Below are 14,260 nucleotides of genomic sequence, written 5' to 3' on the forward strand. Positions count from 1 at the left end.
GCTATAGGGAGAGGTTAACAGACTATGGCTGTTTTCCCGGGAGCATCAGAGGGTGACCTTACAGATGTTGATAAAGTCATGAGGGGCATGGATAGGATAAATAGACACTTTTCACTGGGTTGGGGATTCCAGAACTAGAGGGCATAGGTTTAGAGTGAAAGAGAAAAGATATAAAAGAGACCTAAAGGGCAATCTTTTCACGGAGAGAGTGTTACATGTGTGGAATGAGCTGCCAGAGGAAGTGGTGGAGGCTGGTACAATTACAACATTTAAAAGGCATCTGGATAGCTATATAAATAGGAAGGGTTTGGAGGGATATGGGCCGGGTACTGGCAGGTGGGACTAGATTGGGTTGGGATATCTGGTCGGCATGGACGAGTTGGACCGAAGGGTCTGTTTCCGTGCTGTACGTCTCTATGACTCTAATTGACCTTCTCCACTGTTATCCAACTAGATGGGACTGCATTCGTCTGGTTCCAGCCAGAAAGTCTTCTGTAAGGGCTTCTCATCCTGCTCCTCCACTTCGAATCTGGTGTGTCTTAAGGATCTATCCCTGTGCTCCTCTTATTTGTTGTTTGATAGCATCATTTGGAAAATACATCTTGGTTTTCACTTGTATACTGACGACACTCAACTCCACTTTACCATCATTTTTCTTTGACTTCTTCACCTTGATTTCCCTCCCAACCCCTATCTGCATTCCATAGGGACTGTACCCTCGGTGCCTCTCTGATTAGGTCCACACTCCCCACCAAATCCCTCTTCACACTTGGCACCTTTCTCTGCTGCCATAAGAGGCACAAACCCTGCGCCCACACCTCCCCCCTCACCTCTATCCAAAGCCCCAAAGGATCATTCCAAATCCAGCAGAGATTTACTTGCATTTCCTCAAACCTCATTTACTGCATCCGTTGCTTTCGAAGTGGTCTCCTCTACATCGAAGAGACATAGCGCAAACTTCTGGAACATTTCAGGAACATCTCTGGTCTGTATGCACTTACCAACCCCACCTTCCTAAAGCCATCTATTTCAACTCCCCCTCCCAGTTCCCCCATGGCATGTTTATTCTGGGTCTCCTCCTCTGCCTAAACTAGAGGAGGAACACATTGTCTTCTGCCTCGGTAGCCTACAACCACATGGACTAAACATTGAATTCACAATTTACAATCTCACCTCCCCCCCACCCTATCCCAGATCCAACCCTCTGACTCAGCTCCACCCTCTTGACCTGACCTACCTGTGCATCTTTCTTCCTACCTATCCACTCCACGCTTCCCAGCAATTTATCACAGTCACCTCCTACCTTTGCCCACCTATTTCCCCAAGCCCCACCCCTCCCCCATTATTTCCCAACCCTCTTTCCTCTCCCCAGTCCTGATGAAAGTTAATCCCAAAATGTCAATTGTCTTGCTCCTCAGGTGTTGCCTAACTTGCTGTGTTTTTTCCTGTGCCACACTTTATCGACTTCTCCATTGTGTTTAAATTGTCGCACTGTTTGTTGACATTCCATACCAAATGAGTCAAGTTCTCTCCAGTTCAATGATGAAAGATTAAAAAAGCACATTGTTTTGGACCTCACCACAAACGTTTAGATTAGATTCTCTACAGTGTGGAAACAGGCCCTTCGGCCCACCAAGTCCACACTGACCCTCCAAAGAGTAACCCACCCAGACCCATTTCCCTCTGACTAATGCACCTAACACTATGGGCAATTTAGCATGGCCAATTAACCTGGCCTGCACATCTTTGTGACGGTGGGAGGAAACCGGAGCACCTGGAGGAAACCCACGCAGACACGGGGAGAATGTGCAAACTCCACACAGCCAGTCACCCGAGGCTAGAATCGAACCTGGGACCCTGGTGCTGTGAGGCAGCACTGCTAACCACTGAGCCACCGTGCCGTCCATTGTTCCTTAACACCTATCACTAGCAATTACCTGAAATTGAACCAGACTGTTTGAAGTCTTGGTGTCATATTTGGCCCACACCAGCTCTAAGACTTCCACTGTTTTGCCCACCTTTGATCTTGACTTAGCTCATATGTTGAAACTTGTTTTTCTTAAAAATGTTAATTTTACAACACATTCCTGGTTGGTCTCCTATGTTGTACTGTCTGTAAACTTGAGGTTATCCCATAATGTGCAGGTCTTAACTCACATTTCCCCTATCATCTCTGTCCTGGCTTGTTTGTAAAATTCTCACATTTGTTATCAAATGCCTCTATTGTCCCATCCTCCCCATCTCTGGAAATAGTGAAAGTCCGATCCCCTATCCAGAGAGGGATGTTATTAAACCCAAAAACCAAATGAAATCAGAATCTGTCAGCATCATTAAAGTATTTAAATGGCTAATTGCCTCTTTAGGTTAAGCTGTTTACTGCTGTACCAATTCTTTTAAAACCTAAATAAATTTGGGAGATTTGAAGATGGCTTGAGGTCAGATTTCAGATTTTTAAAGTGTTAAGAGTGCTTGCGCAGAGATTTAGCCCTCTTTGGCTTAGTGAGGTTTCTTGAGTCTGATTGAGAAGTATTGCTGCTACATACTGTACTCACACAGATCCTGGGTGCCCTGTGGAGGCAGCTGAGCTGCTTAGATTGATGATTGCAATTTGCAGTCTAAGTGCCCACAGAATCTGTGGAATAATGTAGTAAACCATGAGTCCTGTTCCTATATTTTAAAATAAACTGTTCCCCTCGAGCATATAGTGAAACAGAATGTTTATGGCAATAGTTGTGCAGTGATTTTGACACCAGCTGAAGAACCAAGAGATTGCAACTTCACTAAATTATGGATAGACAGGAAAAATGACTGGAGAGTGCTGGTTGCTGTAAAAACAAAAGTTGACTAATAGCCTCTTAAGAAGAGAAATACATGTAGTTTTAGCCCACAGAAGAATCAAACACTTGACTCTGAACGTGCTCAATAAATGGCCAGTAAATGCTTCCTGCTTAGCATTATCCACATCCTAGGAATGATTTTATGGTGGGAGACTGCACTTATTCCTGGGCTGCTTAAAGGGTCAATAATGGATCCCCCACCCTAACCACCACCACAAACAAGAACACATACGTTTTGGTGATAAAATTTCACTGAGTTTCGTATTTGAAATGACTTGACGTGCATACTGAATAAAGACAGCAAGCTTATGGTTAACAATCCCATGATCTAGCATTGCTGATGATTGTTAAACCCTTGTCCTCAGCCCAAGAATGCTCAGATGCTATCTGAATGCAACTGCATGTTTTGGTTAACCCACCAAGTGTTAGAATGCCCCCCTCAGAATAGTCATGCCATAGGACATGTGTATATTTCCATTTAAAAAAACATTTCCTTGTCAGTACCTCTGCTCTTCCTGCTAACAGTTCATTGGAATGAGAATCAATAGTGAAAGAAGATGTTACAAATAAACAAATTTTACAATTAAACAGCAGATGAAATGGGCATAAACGTAAGCAGTTCTCTTTATCCCACAACAATCTCCACCGTACTAATATTTTCAACAGTGGCAGGTTCTCTTCAACGTACTTTGTTCCATTGAGGGAATGGAAGATCTTCAATTGTATTGAGTCATATATGAACCTTGAAAGGTCAAACATTTTTTTTTGACATTAATTATGCTTCAAATGCAAATTCAAAAAATTGAATTGCTTTCTTAACCTTGGTTAGTGTGCGATTATCTTGTGTTCAACAACTTGAATATCTTTGAATAATAAGCTCATTCTTAATCCATTGATAAATGTATGTAGAGTAGTGTTATTGTTCTGTACATTTTCTAGTAAATGCACTCAATATATATTTGCAAGACTGAAATGTTGTTTTCCTCAGAAAGTAGATTTGTTGATAATGGTTGTTTTTAAAAATTGCCTTCCTCTGTGTCGAACAGATTTGAGTCCCCTTAAAATCATAAATAAAGGGTCAGAAGTGTGCCATTTGCCTATTCAAGTTCCCCATGGTCATATCGGATATGATTGTGACCTGAACTCCATTTTCCTGTCCCCCACCCAATAACTTTCAACTTCCTTGAGAGAGATCAAAAGTCTCTCACAATTGTCATAGAGTCAATTAGCATGGACAGAGTAAAAAAAATCACACAACACCAGGTTATAATCCAACAGGTTTATTTGAAATAATCCTTTGATTTTTTACTATAAATTCTGTGTCTGATGTATTCTCTCACACTAGATGCCTGAGGAAGGAACAGGGACTCCGAATGCTTGCGGTTTCAAATAAACGTGTTGGACTATAATCCGATGTTGTATGAGTTTTGACTTTATCCCCCCACAGTCCAACACCAGCACCTCCACAATGCAGCAAGGAAACAGACCCTTCAGTCCAACTCACCCGTGCGGACTAGATATCCTATTTTTACCTAGTCCCATTTGCCAGCATTTAACCTATATCCTTTTAAATCCTTCTTATTTTCTTGCCTATCCAGATGCCATTTAAATGTTGTAAGTACACCCGTCCCCACCATATTAGCGTGATGAAGATAAATTGTCTGATTATCAAGGATGTTTTAGCCATACCTAATGCTAACATTCCTCAGGTCAACATGATTGCATTGCAGCAGTCCATCCACTGTTTCCTACTATGCCAATTTTTTTTTCTTGATTTCTGATAAAGGGCTATTGGCCTCGAACCATAAGTCAGTTCTTTTCTCTCAAGATGCTGTGAGACTGAGAGTTTCACCTGCACTTTGTTATCGTTTCACATCCACAGTGCAATTATTTTCTTGCAAGTTTTAAACAGAGCTGAGTTGTTCTCTACTGAAACTTTTTTTTAATAGACTTTCAATTTTGAGATCCAGTTGGATATCAAATTTGCATCATCTGTCATTTCCACATTAACACTTTAAGAACATTCAATGTTTCTGTATATCTAATTAGTGGCAAAGTTATTTTTTCAATACTCTTTCAGCAATAATTAACTATTCTGTTGTCACTGTTGTTGTGAGGTTTTGATCATATGAAATAGAAGTAGGCATTAACCTCTCAGCCCAAGAGTTGCTCTGTTATTCATGAAGATCATGGCTGATCTATTTACTCTACATTCTTGTCTACCCGTGAAACTCATCATCACTCAACTTGTCAAACATCTATCATCTTCTGCCTTAAACATTCAAGGAATCTGCTACCACCACCTTTTACAGCTTCTGTGAGAAGATTTCTCATCTCTTAAATGGGTGACCCCTTGTTTTGTCAATTGTGACCTCTAGTTCTAGAAGCTCCAGAGGAGAAAACATTTTTTCCACAACTACTTTGTCAAATCCCCTTAGGACCATCTTGTTTCAATCAAGTTGCCTCTTCATTTTCCAAACTCTAGATACAAGCCTAGTCAATCCAACCTTACTCATAAGACACCTGTCTATTTGAGGCATTAGTCTGGTAACCCACCTTAAATACAATGATATATTTCCTTGTTTAAGAAGACCACGTTGAATCAATTTGTGCACAGTACTCCAGATGTGGTCTCACCAAATCCCTATGTATTGAAACAGAACCTCTCTTGCATATATTTTTGGAATTCCTTCCTCTTGTAATAAATAATATTGTTGGCTTTCCTAATTAATTGATTTATTTGCAAGCTAACCTTCTGCGATCCAAGGACTGGGACACTGAGATCCCTCTGACCATTTAAAAAATGTTTATTGTCCCTGCTGAAAATGGCCTTTAGGGAAGAAAGTTTGCTATCCTTACCTGGTCTGGCCTACAAGTGAATGAATAAAAAAAAAGGACAGCTTCATACTTTTCAACATTCTCCCCCATTTGCCAGATCTTAGCCCACTTTTGTAGCCTCCTTATGATCTCTTTATGACTTACTTTCTTATCTATCTTTGTTTCATCAGCAAATTTAGCACCCATAATTTTGGTCTCTTCATCCAAGTCATTTATATTAATTGTAAAACTCCATTCACTCGTTACATCTTGTTAGCCAGAAAATGACCCATTTATACCTAATGGTCCTGATTAGCTAGTCAATTTTCTGTCCCTATCAATATGTTATTCCCTGCACAATGAGTATTTAGTTTCCACAATAAACTTTGCAGCTTCTATCAAATGCCTTAATTGAAGTATAAATACAGTACATCTATCATTTTCGCTTTGTCCACAGCATGTTACTACTTCAAAGAACTCTAGAAAGTCAAACATGATTTCCTTTTCACAAAACTATGTTCACTCTGCCTGAATACAGTGAAGTTTTTGAAATACCCTGTTATAATGTCTTTAGTATTAGTTTCTAACATTTCCCTGTAGCAGATGCCAGCCTATCGAACTTGTAGCACCAGCTTGTTTCCCTCCCTCTTTGAATTAGAGAATTACATTTGCTGATTTATAATGTATTGAAACCTTCCCGGAATCGAAGAAAAGTTTTTAGATTTCAATGAAGATGAAAACAAATTACCTGAGGAAATAATTATTGGAAAGATTGAAGTCTTCATTAAGATAGGTTGGAACACTCTAGAGATTAAATTATTTTCTGATTAACTTCATTCACAGGAATTTCCTAGTCTTTTCAGTCACACTGCATTTTGTTTCTGTCACATAGAAATGTTTAAACAGTCCTCCCCCTAAAATAGACAGACTGCTTCTGCACAACCCAAGTGTGTGCATGCATGTCAATTTTTCTTCAGTTTATCCAGACAAATTCATTTACAAATTTACCTTGTGTAAAATTCACTAGAATCCAGTTCCAGAGTGAACTAGTTTTGTATTCTTGTTCGTATTCTGCCCTGTGATTTACCGTACTGCTTGCTGGCATACTCTCAAAACCAGAGGCACTCAGGAATATCAAGGAAGTCAGTTGTATTTATCTGTTTACAACGGAGATTGTGTAAACTGGACATTACCTATACCTGTAGCAGTAGAGATTTTGAATTTGTGGGTGTGTTTCTTTATGATTCTGGAGCTGATAAAATCAGCATCGCATTCCAATATTTTTAATTATATTGTATTCTTTGTTTATAGTTGATATAAGCACAGCATTGCCTTCTCAAGTCCAGCCCAGTACACCAATGGATCTTCGCCTTGACCATCAATTTCCAGTGCCAGCTGCTGACCCCAACGTACGAGAACAGCAACTACAACAAGAACTCATTGCTCTGAAACAAAAACAGCAAATCCAACGTCAGCTTCTAATAGCAGAATTTCAGAGACAACATGAGCAGCTCTCACGACAACATGAAGCCCAACTGCAAGAGCACATAAAGGTAATCCAAGATATTAAAACCACACTGACCAATTCAAGCTGGACCTTTGATCTTTTTATCGTAATGGTGTATGTGTTCTGAACTCAAGTATAAGGGTGTAGTTAATTTGATACTCTGATTTCAGCTATTGTCATAGATTATTTCTAACAGCATCTTGTGTTCCTTACAACATTAAATGGAGTTATTATATAAAATGTCTCAAGGTGCTTATGAGCAGTATGAATAAAAAGGCAGAACCACAAAATGAGATATCAGAACAGATGCACAAAAAAACTATCAAAAGATAAGTTTTACCGTTGAAGCGACGGGAATGACATATCGAACAATCGGAGTCTATTTTAAGGAAACAGAACTGTAATAATGACTTCCTGTTCTTTTAACACAATATGGCTATAAAGATAAACATTACTGCAGAGTTAAAGGTGTATTATGATAATAACACAATGACCATGAGTGGTCTTGGTGCTGTCAATTGAAAATTAAATCAGTAATATTATTTTGGTTCTTTATTTTTGTATAGGGCAGACACTTTTAAAAGAAAATGTAGGACAATCTTGCGCTTAAGTATATGTAATAATTAAATAGCAGCCCAACACACTTCTGTACCTGCAGTGGGAAATGATGTCCATAAGTGTCATGCTGAATATTTAATCCAGAATTACAACAGAACGTTGGGACCAGTTCTGGATCTCAACCTCACTGCAATTTTTAATGTACCAGCCATTTAAAGTCCAGGCTTACCATCTGATCGATCACAGTAGACTGGTGGGAACTGTTAGTGTGAGTGTGCAACCAGCAAGGGACACAGGAAGTTAAGTTAGTTTTATTTTTTCAAAATGGTATGTTCCCTTGGTTTGATTGAGGAAGGGCAACTGTTCCAGGGCAAGGCCAGCTCTGCCCTGGTAGCAGTTGTAGAGCTGAAAGATGGGAAATGGTCCTTCATTTGAACCACCTCCTCGCTACTTACCTCTCTGACGTTCTCCAGGTCACCGTGTATAGTCTGCATTGCTGACTAGTCCAGTCAATGTGCAACTAGGGTCTTAAAAGATTACTGAATTATATTCTGACTAGCCTCATTTGGCCACCTATTGCTTGTTGGTGGCAGTCTATCTCAGTCAAAGCGAGCCTTTCTCATTCATTTGGAATTATGGTGGGAAATTGCATAGAGATTGGCAGTGCGAAGGTGCACACTTGCTCAAATCTCATCTGGACCTCAACCTCTTTTAAATCCAACCACTTTTAAATCCAACCACTGAAGTCAGTTAAACTCCAATTATTCTGACTAAAGGTTTCCCTAGCTAGACAGTAGCTTTCTTGCACACCATAACCTTCAATGTCAGAAAAACCAAATAACTGGATTTCCTCCTCTTTTCATTTTTTTCAACGATTTGTTAGTTTTACACAGGGTGACAATGGGAATGCTGTAGACATATTAGTGAACATCCTTTTTTAATTGAGAGCAACTTCGTTCCATTGAAATGTTCCTCAGATGTAGGATTTTCTATATAAATTCAGTATGATACAAAATTATGGTCGGATTTCCCCTTCATGAAGCCATGCTAACTCTGCTTGATCATATTATGTATTTCTATATACTCTACTTCCTTTATAATAGACTTGACCATTTTGCAATAACAGACTAATTAGCTTTTCTTAAATAGTCTTCAACCATTTTTTGCTGCTAAACTCCTTCCCCAGATCACTCCAGCCAGATCTGCTCTCATTTTCTTTGTAATTACCCTTATTTAAGGTTAGCACAGTTGCTTCCAAACCAAGTTCCTCCATCTCCAATAAAAGCTAAATTATACCATGTTATGGTCACTGTTTCCGAGAGGATCTTTTACTCTGGCACCATTTATTAAACTTGTTTCATTACACATCACCAGGTCCAAAACAGCCTGATCCTTTGCTGGATGCACAATATGTTGTTCCATGACCCTGTCCCAAATGCCCCAAGGAATTCTTCGTCATAATTTCCTCTGCCAATCCGACTGTCCCATTCTACGTGAAAACTAAAATCACCAATGATTGTTACATGCTCTCATTATCTCCTGATTTATTCTCAGTCCCACCATTTAGCTACTGTTGGAGAGCCTGTTGTCTTACTCCTTCCATTGTCTTCTTTCGTTTTTTTATTTCTTGCCTTATGAATTATGAATTCTTCTGATTCAGGATCATTTCTTGCCGTTGTACTAAACTAACCTGCACCACAAATGCTACTGCACCAGCCTTTCCATCCTGCCTGATGTTTTGAAAAGTCACAAAACCCTGAATATTTAATTCCCAGCTTTGACCTCCTTGTAACCATGTCTCCTTAATGGCTGTAAGACCATACCTGTTAACCTGTATTTATGTGGTTAAATAATCTACTTTATTCCAAATATGATGTGCATTCAAATAAGGGAGCATTAAGTTTTCCTAATAGCACTTTTTCCCTCTCTTTGACCCTATTTACTGCTGTTTTCCTATGGTTGTATACTCTGTTGCTTTCTGCCCCACTCTGGGCATCATCGTCCAAATAGCTGGCCAGTAATTTTGACAAACCTTCTGGCTTTGTAAGCCTATATTCGCCTCTCCCAAATCTTCCGCCACCACTCTGGTTCTGCAGAAGTCATGCAGGGAGTTCTGGGAAAGATCTGGGTACATTTGGGAGACAGCAATGCATTCAAGAACTTTGTAACAGAAAGAGATATTGGAAATGAGATGGTAGGTAGTTTATTGGGGTGATGGGCTCGGTTATTTGTTGTTAAGAGTGATAGCAGATTTTAAGGAGAGGAGGACAACATGTGAAAAGTGAACTGTTCATAAAAACATGGGGCAAGGATAGAGAGTTGTGATATAAGTTTGTTAAGAGCAGGACTCCTGGCCAAAATGAGAGAGGGTAAAAGAGATGGGAGAGAAACGAAATAAAGATTCAAGACCAGTTTGAGGCCTTGGAGAACGTTTGATCCTGTAGGTACAGGAGTCAAGGTAATGGATTGACAGCTGAATGAATCATCTTGAACATGGATAAAGAAATCCATGAATTTCTTGCAGTTACTGGAGATGAGAGCGGATGGAGAAGGAAATGAAGAGAATTTGAAATACAAAAATTAAGTCATAAATAATTGAAATTAATTGACATTTTAGAAATTCAATAACTGTAGAGAATCATTTGCAATTGCTTCTTTGCCCACTCTTACCTGGAGTCCTGCAAAAATTGATCTTTGGTTCCCTTATATTTCCCATTCATATGCTGTTCACTTTTATCATCCAGAAACGCAATAGGTTCCGTATGTATGCCAATGTGGTGCAGCTCTATCTCTACCACTTTTTGGACACTTGATATCTCTGATCTGTCAAACTGCTGACCTGACAATATATTTTTGAATTAGCACTAATATGTTTCAATTAAACAATAATTTTTACAAAATTTGTAAAGCAATGGCAATTCAGTTATTTTGTTTTCATTTTGTGACAATCATAGAACATAGGAACAAAGTAGTACAGCACAGGAATAGGCCTCTTGGCCCACTATGTCTTCACGGACCATGATGCCATTTTAAATTAATCGCATCTATCTGCATATGGTCAGGATCCCTCTCTTCCCTGCCTGTTCACGTGTCTGTCAAAATGCCTCTTCAACCTTGCTATCTTATCTGCTTCTATCACCTTCCCTGATCTGGAGATGCCAGTGTTAGACTGGGGTGGACAAAGTCAGTCACACAACACAAGGTAAGTTCACCTGATGAATGAGCGTCATCTTTCCTGGTAGTGCTTTCCAGGCACCTACACTCACTGTTTTAAAAAAAAAACTTGCCTGGCACATCTGCCTTAAACTTTCCCCCTCTCACCTTAAAACCTATATATCCTGGTATTTGACATTTCCGCCCGAGGAAAAAGATTCTGACTGTCCATCCTATCCATAATTTCTCATAATTTTATATTTTTCTGTCAAATTGCTCTTCAGTTTCTGACACTCTAGCGAAAAAAAATCCAACTTTGTCCAATTTCTCCTTATGGCTAATACACTCAAATCCAGGCCAACATCCTGGTAAGCTTCTTGTGAATCCTCTCCAAAGCCTCCACATCCTTCCTATAGTGTGGGGACCAGAAGTGCACACTACTCCAAATGTGGTCTAACTAAAGTCTTATACAGCTGGAAAATGATGTGCCAACTTTTATACTCAATGCCCCAACTAACGAAGGTGAGTATGCCATACACCGCCTTTACCATCTTATTCACTTGTGTTGCCACTTTTAGGAAATTATGGGCTTGGACCCCAAGATTCCTCTTGATATCACGTTCTTAATGCTTCTGCTATTTACTGTATGTTTCCTCTTGTATTTAACTTCCCAAAAAGCATCACCTCACATTTGTCCGGATTAAACTCCTTCTGCCATTTCTCCACCCAGCTTTCCAGCTGATTTATATGCTGCTGCATCATTTGATATCCTTCCTCACTATCCACAAATCTACCAATTTTTGTGTTGTCTGCAAACTTAATAATCAGACTGCAACATTTTCATCCAAATCATTTACATATATTGCAAATAATAGTGGTCCAGCACTAATCTTTGTGGGACATCACTGGGGACAGACCTCAAGTCAGACATTACCTCTCCACAACTACCCTCCGTCTCTATGGATGAGCCAATTTTGTAGGCAACTTACCAACACATCATGGATCCTGTGAGACTTAATCTTCTGACCATCCTACCATAAAGGACCTTGTCAAATGCTTCACTGAAGTCCGTGCTTTAATAAGTAGATAACATCCATTGCCCTTTCATCGTCAATCATCTTCATTACTTCCTCAAATGCCTCAATAAAATTTGTGTGACAAGACTTCCTCGCACAAAGCCATGCTGACTATCTCTAAGAAATCCATTCTTTTTCATGTGTGTGTAAATCCTGTACCTCAGAATCTTCTCCAGAAATTTCCCTACCAATGATATAAGGCCTGTAATTTCCTAGATCATCCCTGTTGCCATCCTTAAACAACATTAGCGATTCTTCAGACTTCTAGCATCTTGCTAAAGAGGATATAAAGAATCTGGCAAGCTGGAAAGATTGTTATGCAGAGAAGCTAAGCAGCTATCAATCTAGAGAAACTTTTAGTAGGAATATTGGTCTGAAATTCTCTTCAGAATTTTATGTATAACTCTTGCACTCTGAAAGTACACCAAGAAGTAGCCTTAAAAGGGGAAGGTAGGTTAATGTTTATGTATTAACCATGCTTCTAGACTCATTACTTATGTTTTTTATATCTGTTCATGGGATGTGATCATCACTGGCAAGGTCAACCTTTTTTGTCACCTCTAATTGTCCATGAGAAGGTCCTAGTGAGCTGCCTTCTTAATTTAATGCAGTCCATGTTCCAGCACAATGCCAACTATCCCACAATAATTAAAACTTGCATTTTATTCAAAAAGTCACAACACAAGGGTACTGATTTAATTTTTCATAAGCAACAATATGACCAAATCACATTGCTCTAGAATGTATTAGTATGCTGACCTGTGTATAATGTAAGATTTTTGATTATGATGCTTAATGTTGATTTTGTTTTTAAAATGTAAAACTAATATATGACCAAGTGTAATAATAGGGAAAAGGACAAAAAAGATGCAATATATATGTGTGAGACAGATCAAAAGGCACAAAGCAGGTTCAATGAAGAAAAAGCTGAATGCAAGTAAGATAACTGTAGATGGTGTTTGAGATCTCCTTTATTCTTAAACTATATTTGATTAATCTCCATCTGTGCCCATATATAAACATAGTAATTCAAGTTAAACTGATAATTAAAGAAAATTTCTATCTAAAGTACTTTGTCCCATTTATTTATTTAAGCTCAAAATATAAGTAAAGGTCACCTCTCTTAAGAGAATTTTCAGTTTACGTTTTTGATCTCTATCTTGTCAGGGAGCAACTGTTAATGTCATTTATGGGTGTGACAGGTGGTGATGATAAGCATCCAAGTGTAATGGAAGCAATGAAAATTACACTAAACCTTGAACTAGTATCACCACCAAAGTTAAACCACAGACATCTGGAGTGGTTTCAATTTACACTAATTTAACTGTCAGCAAGGAGTTAGTTTTTCCCATCTGTTGTCATTACGCAGTAACAATGAAATTGAATGAACAGCATGTGTTAAAACAATAGAAGAATGTACTTGCAATCTATAGTATATGGTATTTTCGCTATAACATATATTCCTATTCATATATTAGAAAAACAGTGAATGGGGAAGAATAGTTTGCCACAAGTAAGAAGTTCTTGTACCACAGTTTTGAAACGTGTTTTATGATGTTTAAGATATTTGTTTTCTTTTTATTGTTAAACAATAATATAAGAATTGTACTTTTTAAGGAAGTCAACAAAATGTGTTTTTAGACTGGTGACCCAATGTGACAATCCTACCCTCAAATATAGAATTACGTTTGAAGAACATATTTAGAAAATTATGTATGATTCAGTATTCCCCTTTTCTGCTTCAAAATTTAAAGTAGCGTATAATAGTAACTGCTGAGTTTCATTGAATGGAGCCACAATTAAATGGTCCCACTTTGTAACATCACTGATCATGAATGTTTTGACAAGACAGTAGTTTATTGACTGTTTTCCCTGTGGTTTATTGTGTGATAGTTATGTGCCCTAGTACAGTGAACCCTCTCAATTTCTTCACTCGGTCATGAACATAATGACCACCAGTAGCTTGTAAAAAAGCATTGCAGAATATTTCAGGAAGCTCAACATTATCTAAGATAGAGCAGCCCATTTAATTAATCAGGCTAAATTCAGTATACATCTTTTATAACACCTGCCACTGTGGCTATAGTATCTGCTATCCAAAGGATAACAACAGTACTGTATAGCCAAGAAACTCTGCCATTGCAAAGAACAAGCAGCAAAACGATAGCATGGCAGCACTTGAAAATTTCCCTCCAAGTTACATATCATCCTCAGTTGTATGTATGTCATCTCCTTCATGATCACTGGATCTCCATCTTAGAACTGTACTCCTAACAACATCAGATCACCACCATTAGACCGAAGTACCTTTA

At 38.7% G+C, this 14,260-nt stretch overlaps 1 protein-coding gene across 12 annotated transcripts in view; it reads left to right on the forward strand.

The window, feature by feature from the left end:
• hdac4 (histone deacetylase 4) overlaps window positions 1-14,260 on the forward strand; it is a 492,096-nt gene that overhangs the window by 267,643 nt on the left and 210,193 nt on the right. For all 12 annotated transcript variants that reach the window (XM_043693112.1, XM_043693104.1, XM_043693105.1 and 9 more), the window contains one exon: window positions 6,966-7,207. In XM_043693112.1, coding sequence (XP_043549047.1) covers window positions 6,966-7,207 — 242 coding nt within the window. The remainder of the gene's footprint in view (window positions 1-6,965; window positions 7,208-14,260) is intronic.

This window comes from Chiloscyllium plagiosum, chromosome 7 (assembly GCF_004010195.1).
Source record: "Chiloscyllium plagiosum isolate BGI_BamShark_2017 chromosome 7, ASM401019v2, whole genome shotgun sequence".
Taxonomy (NCBI): Eukaryota; Metazoa; Chordata; class Chondrichthyes; order Orectolobiformes; family Hemiscylliidae; genus Chiloscyllium; species Chiloscyllium plagiosum.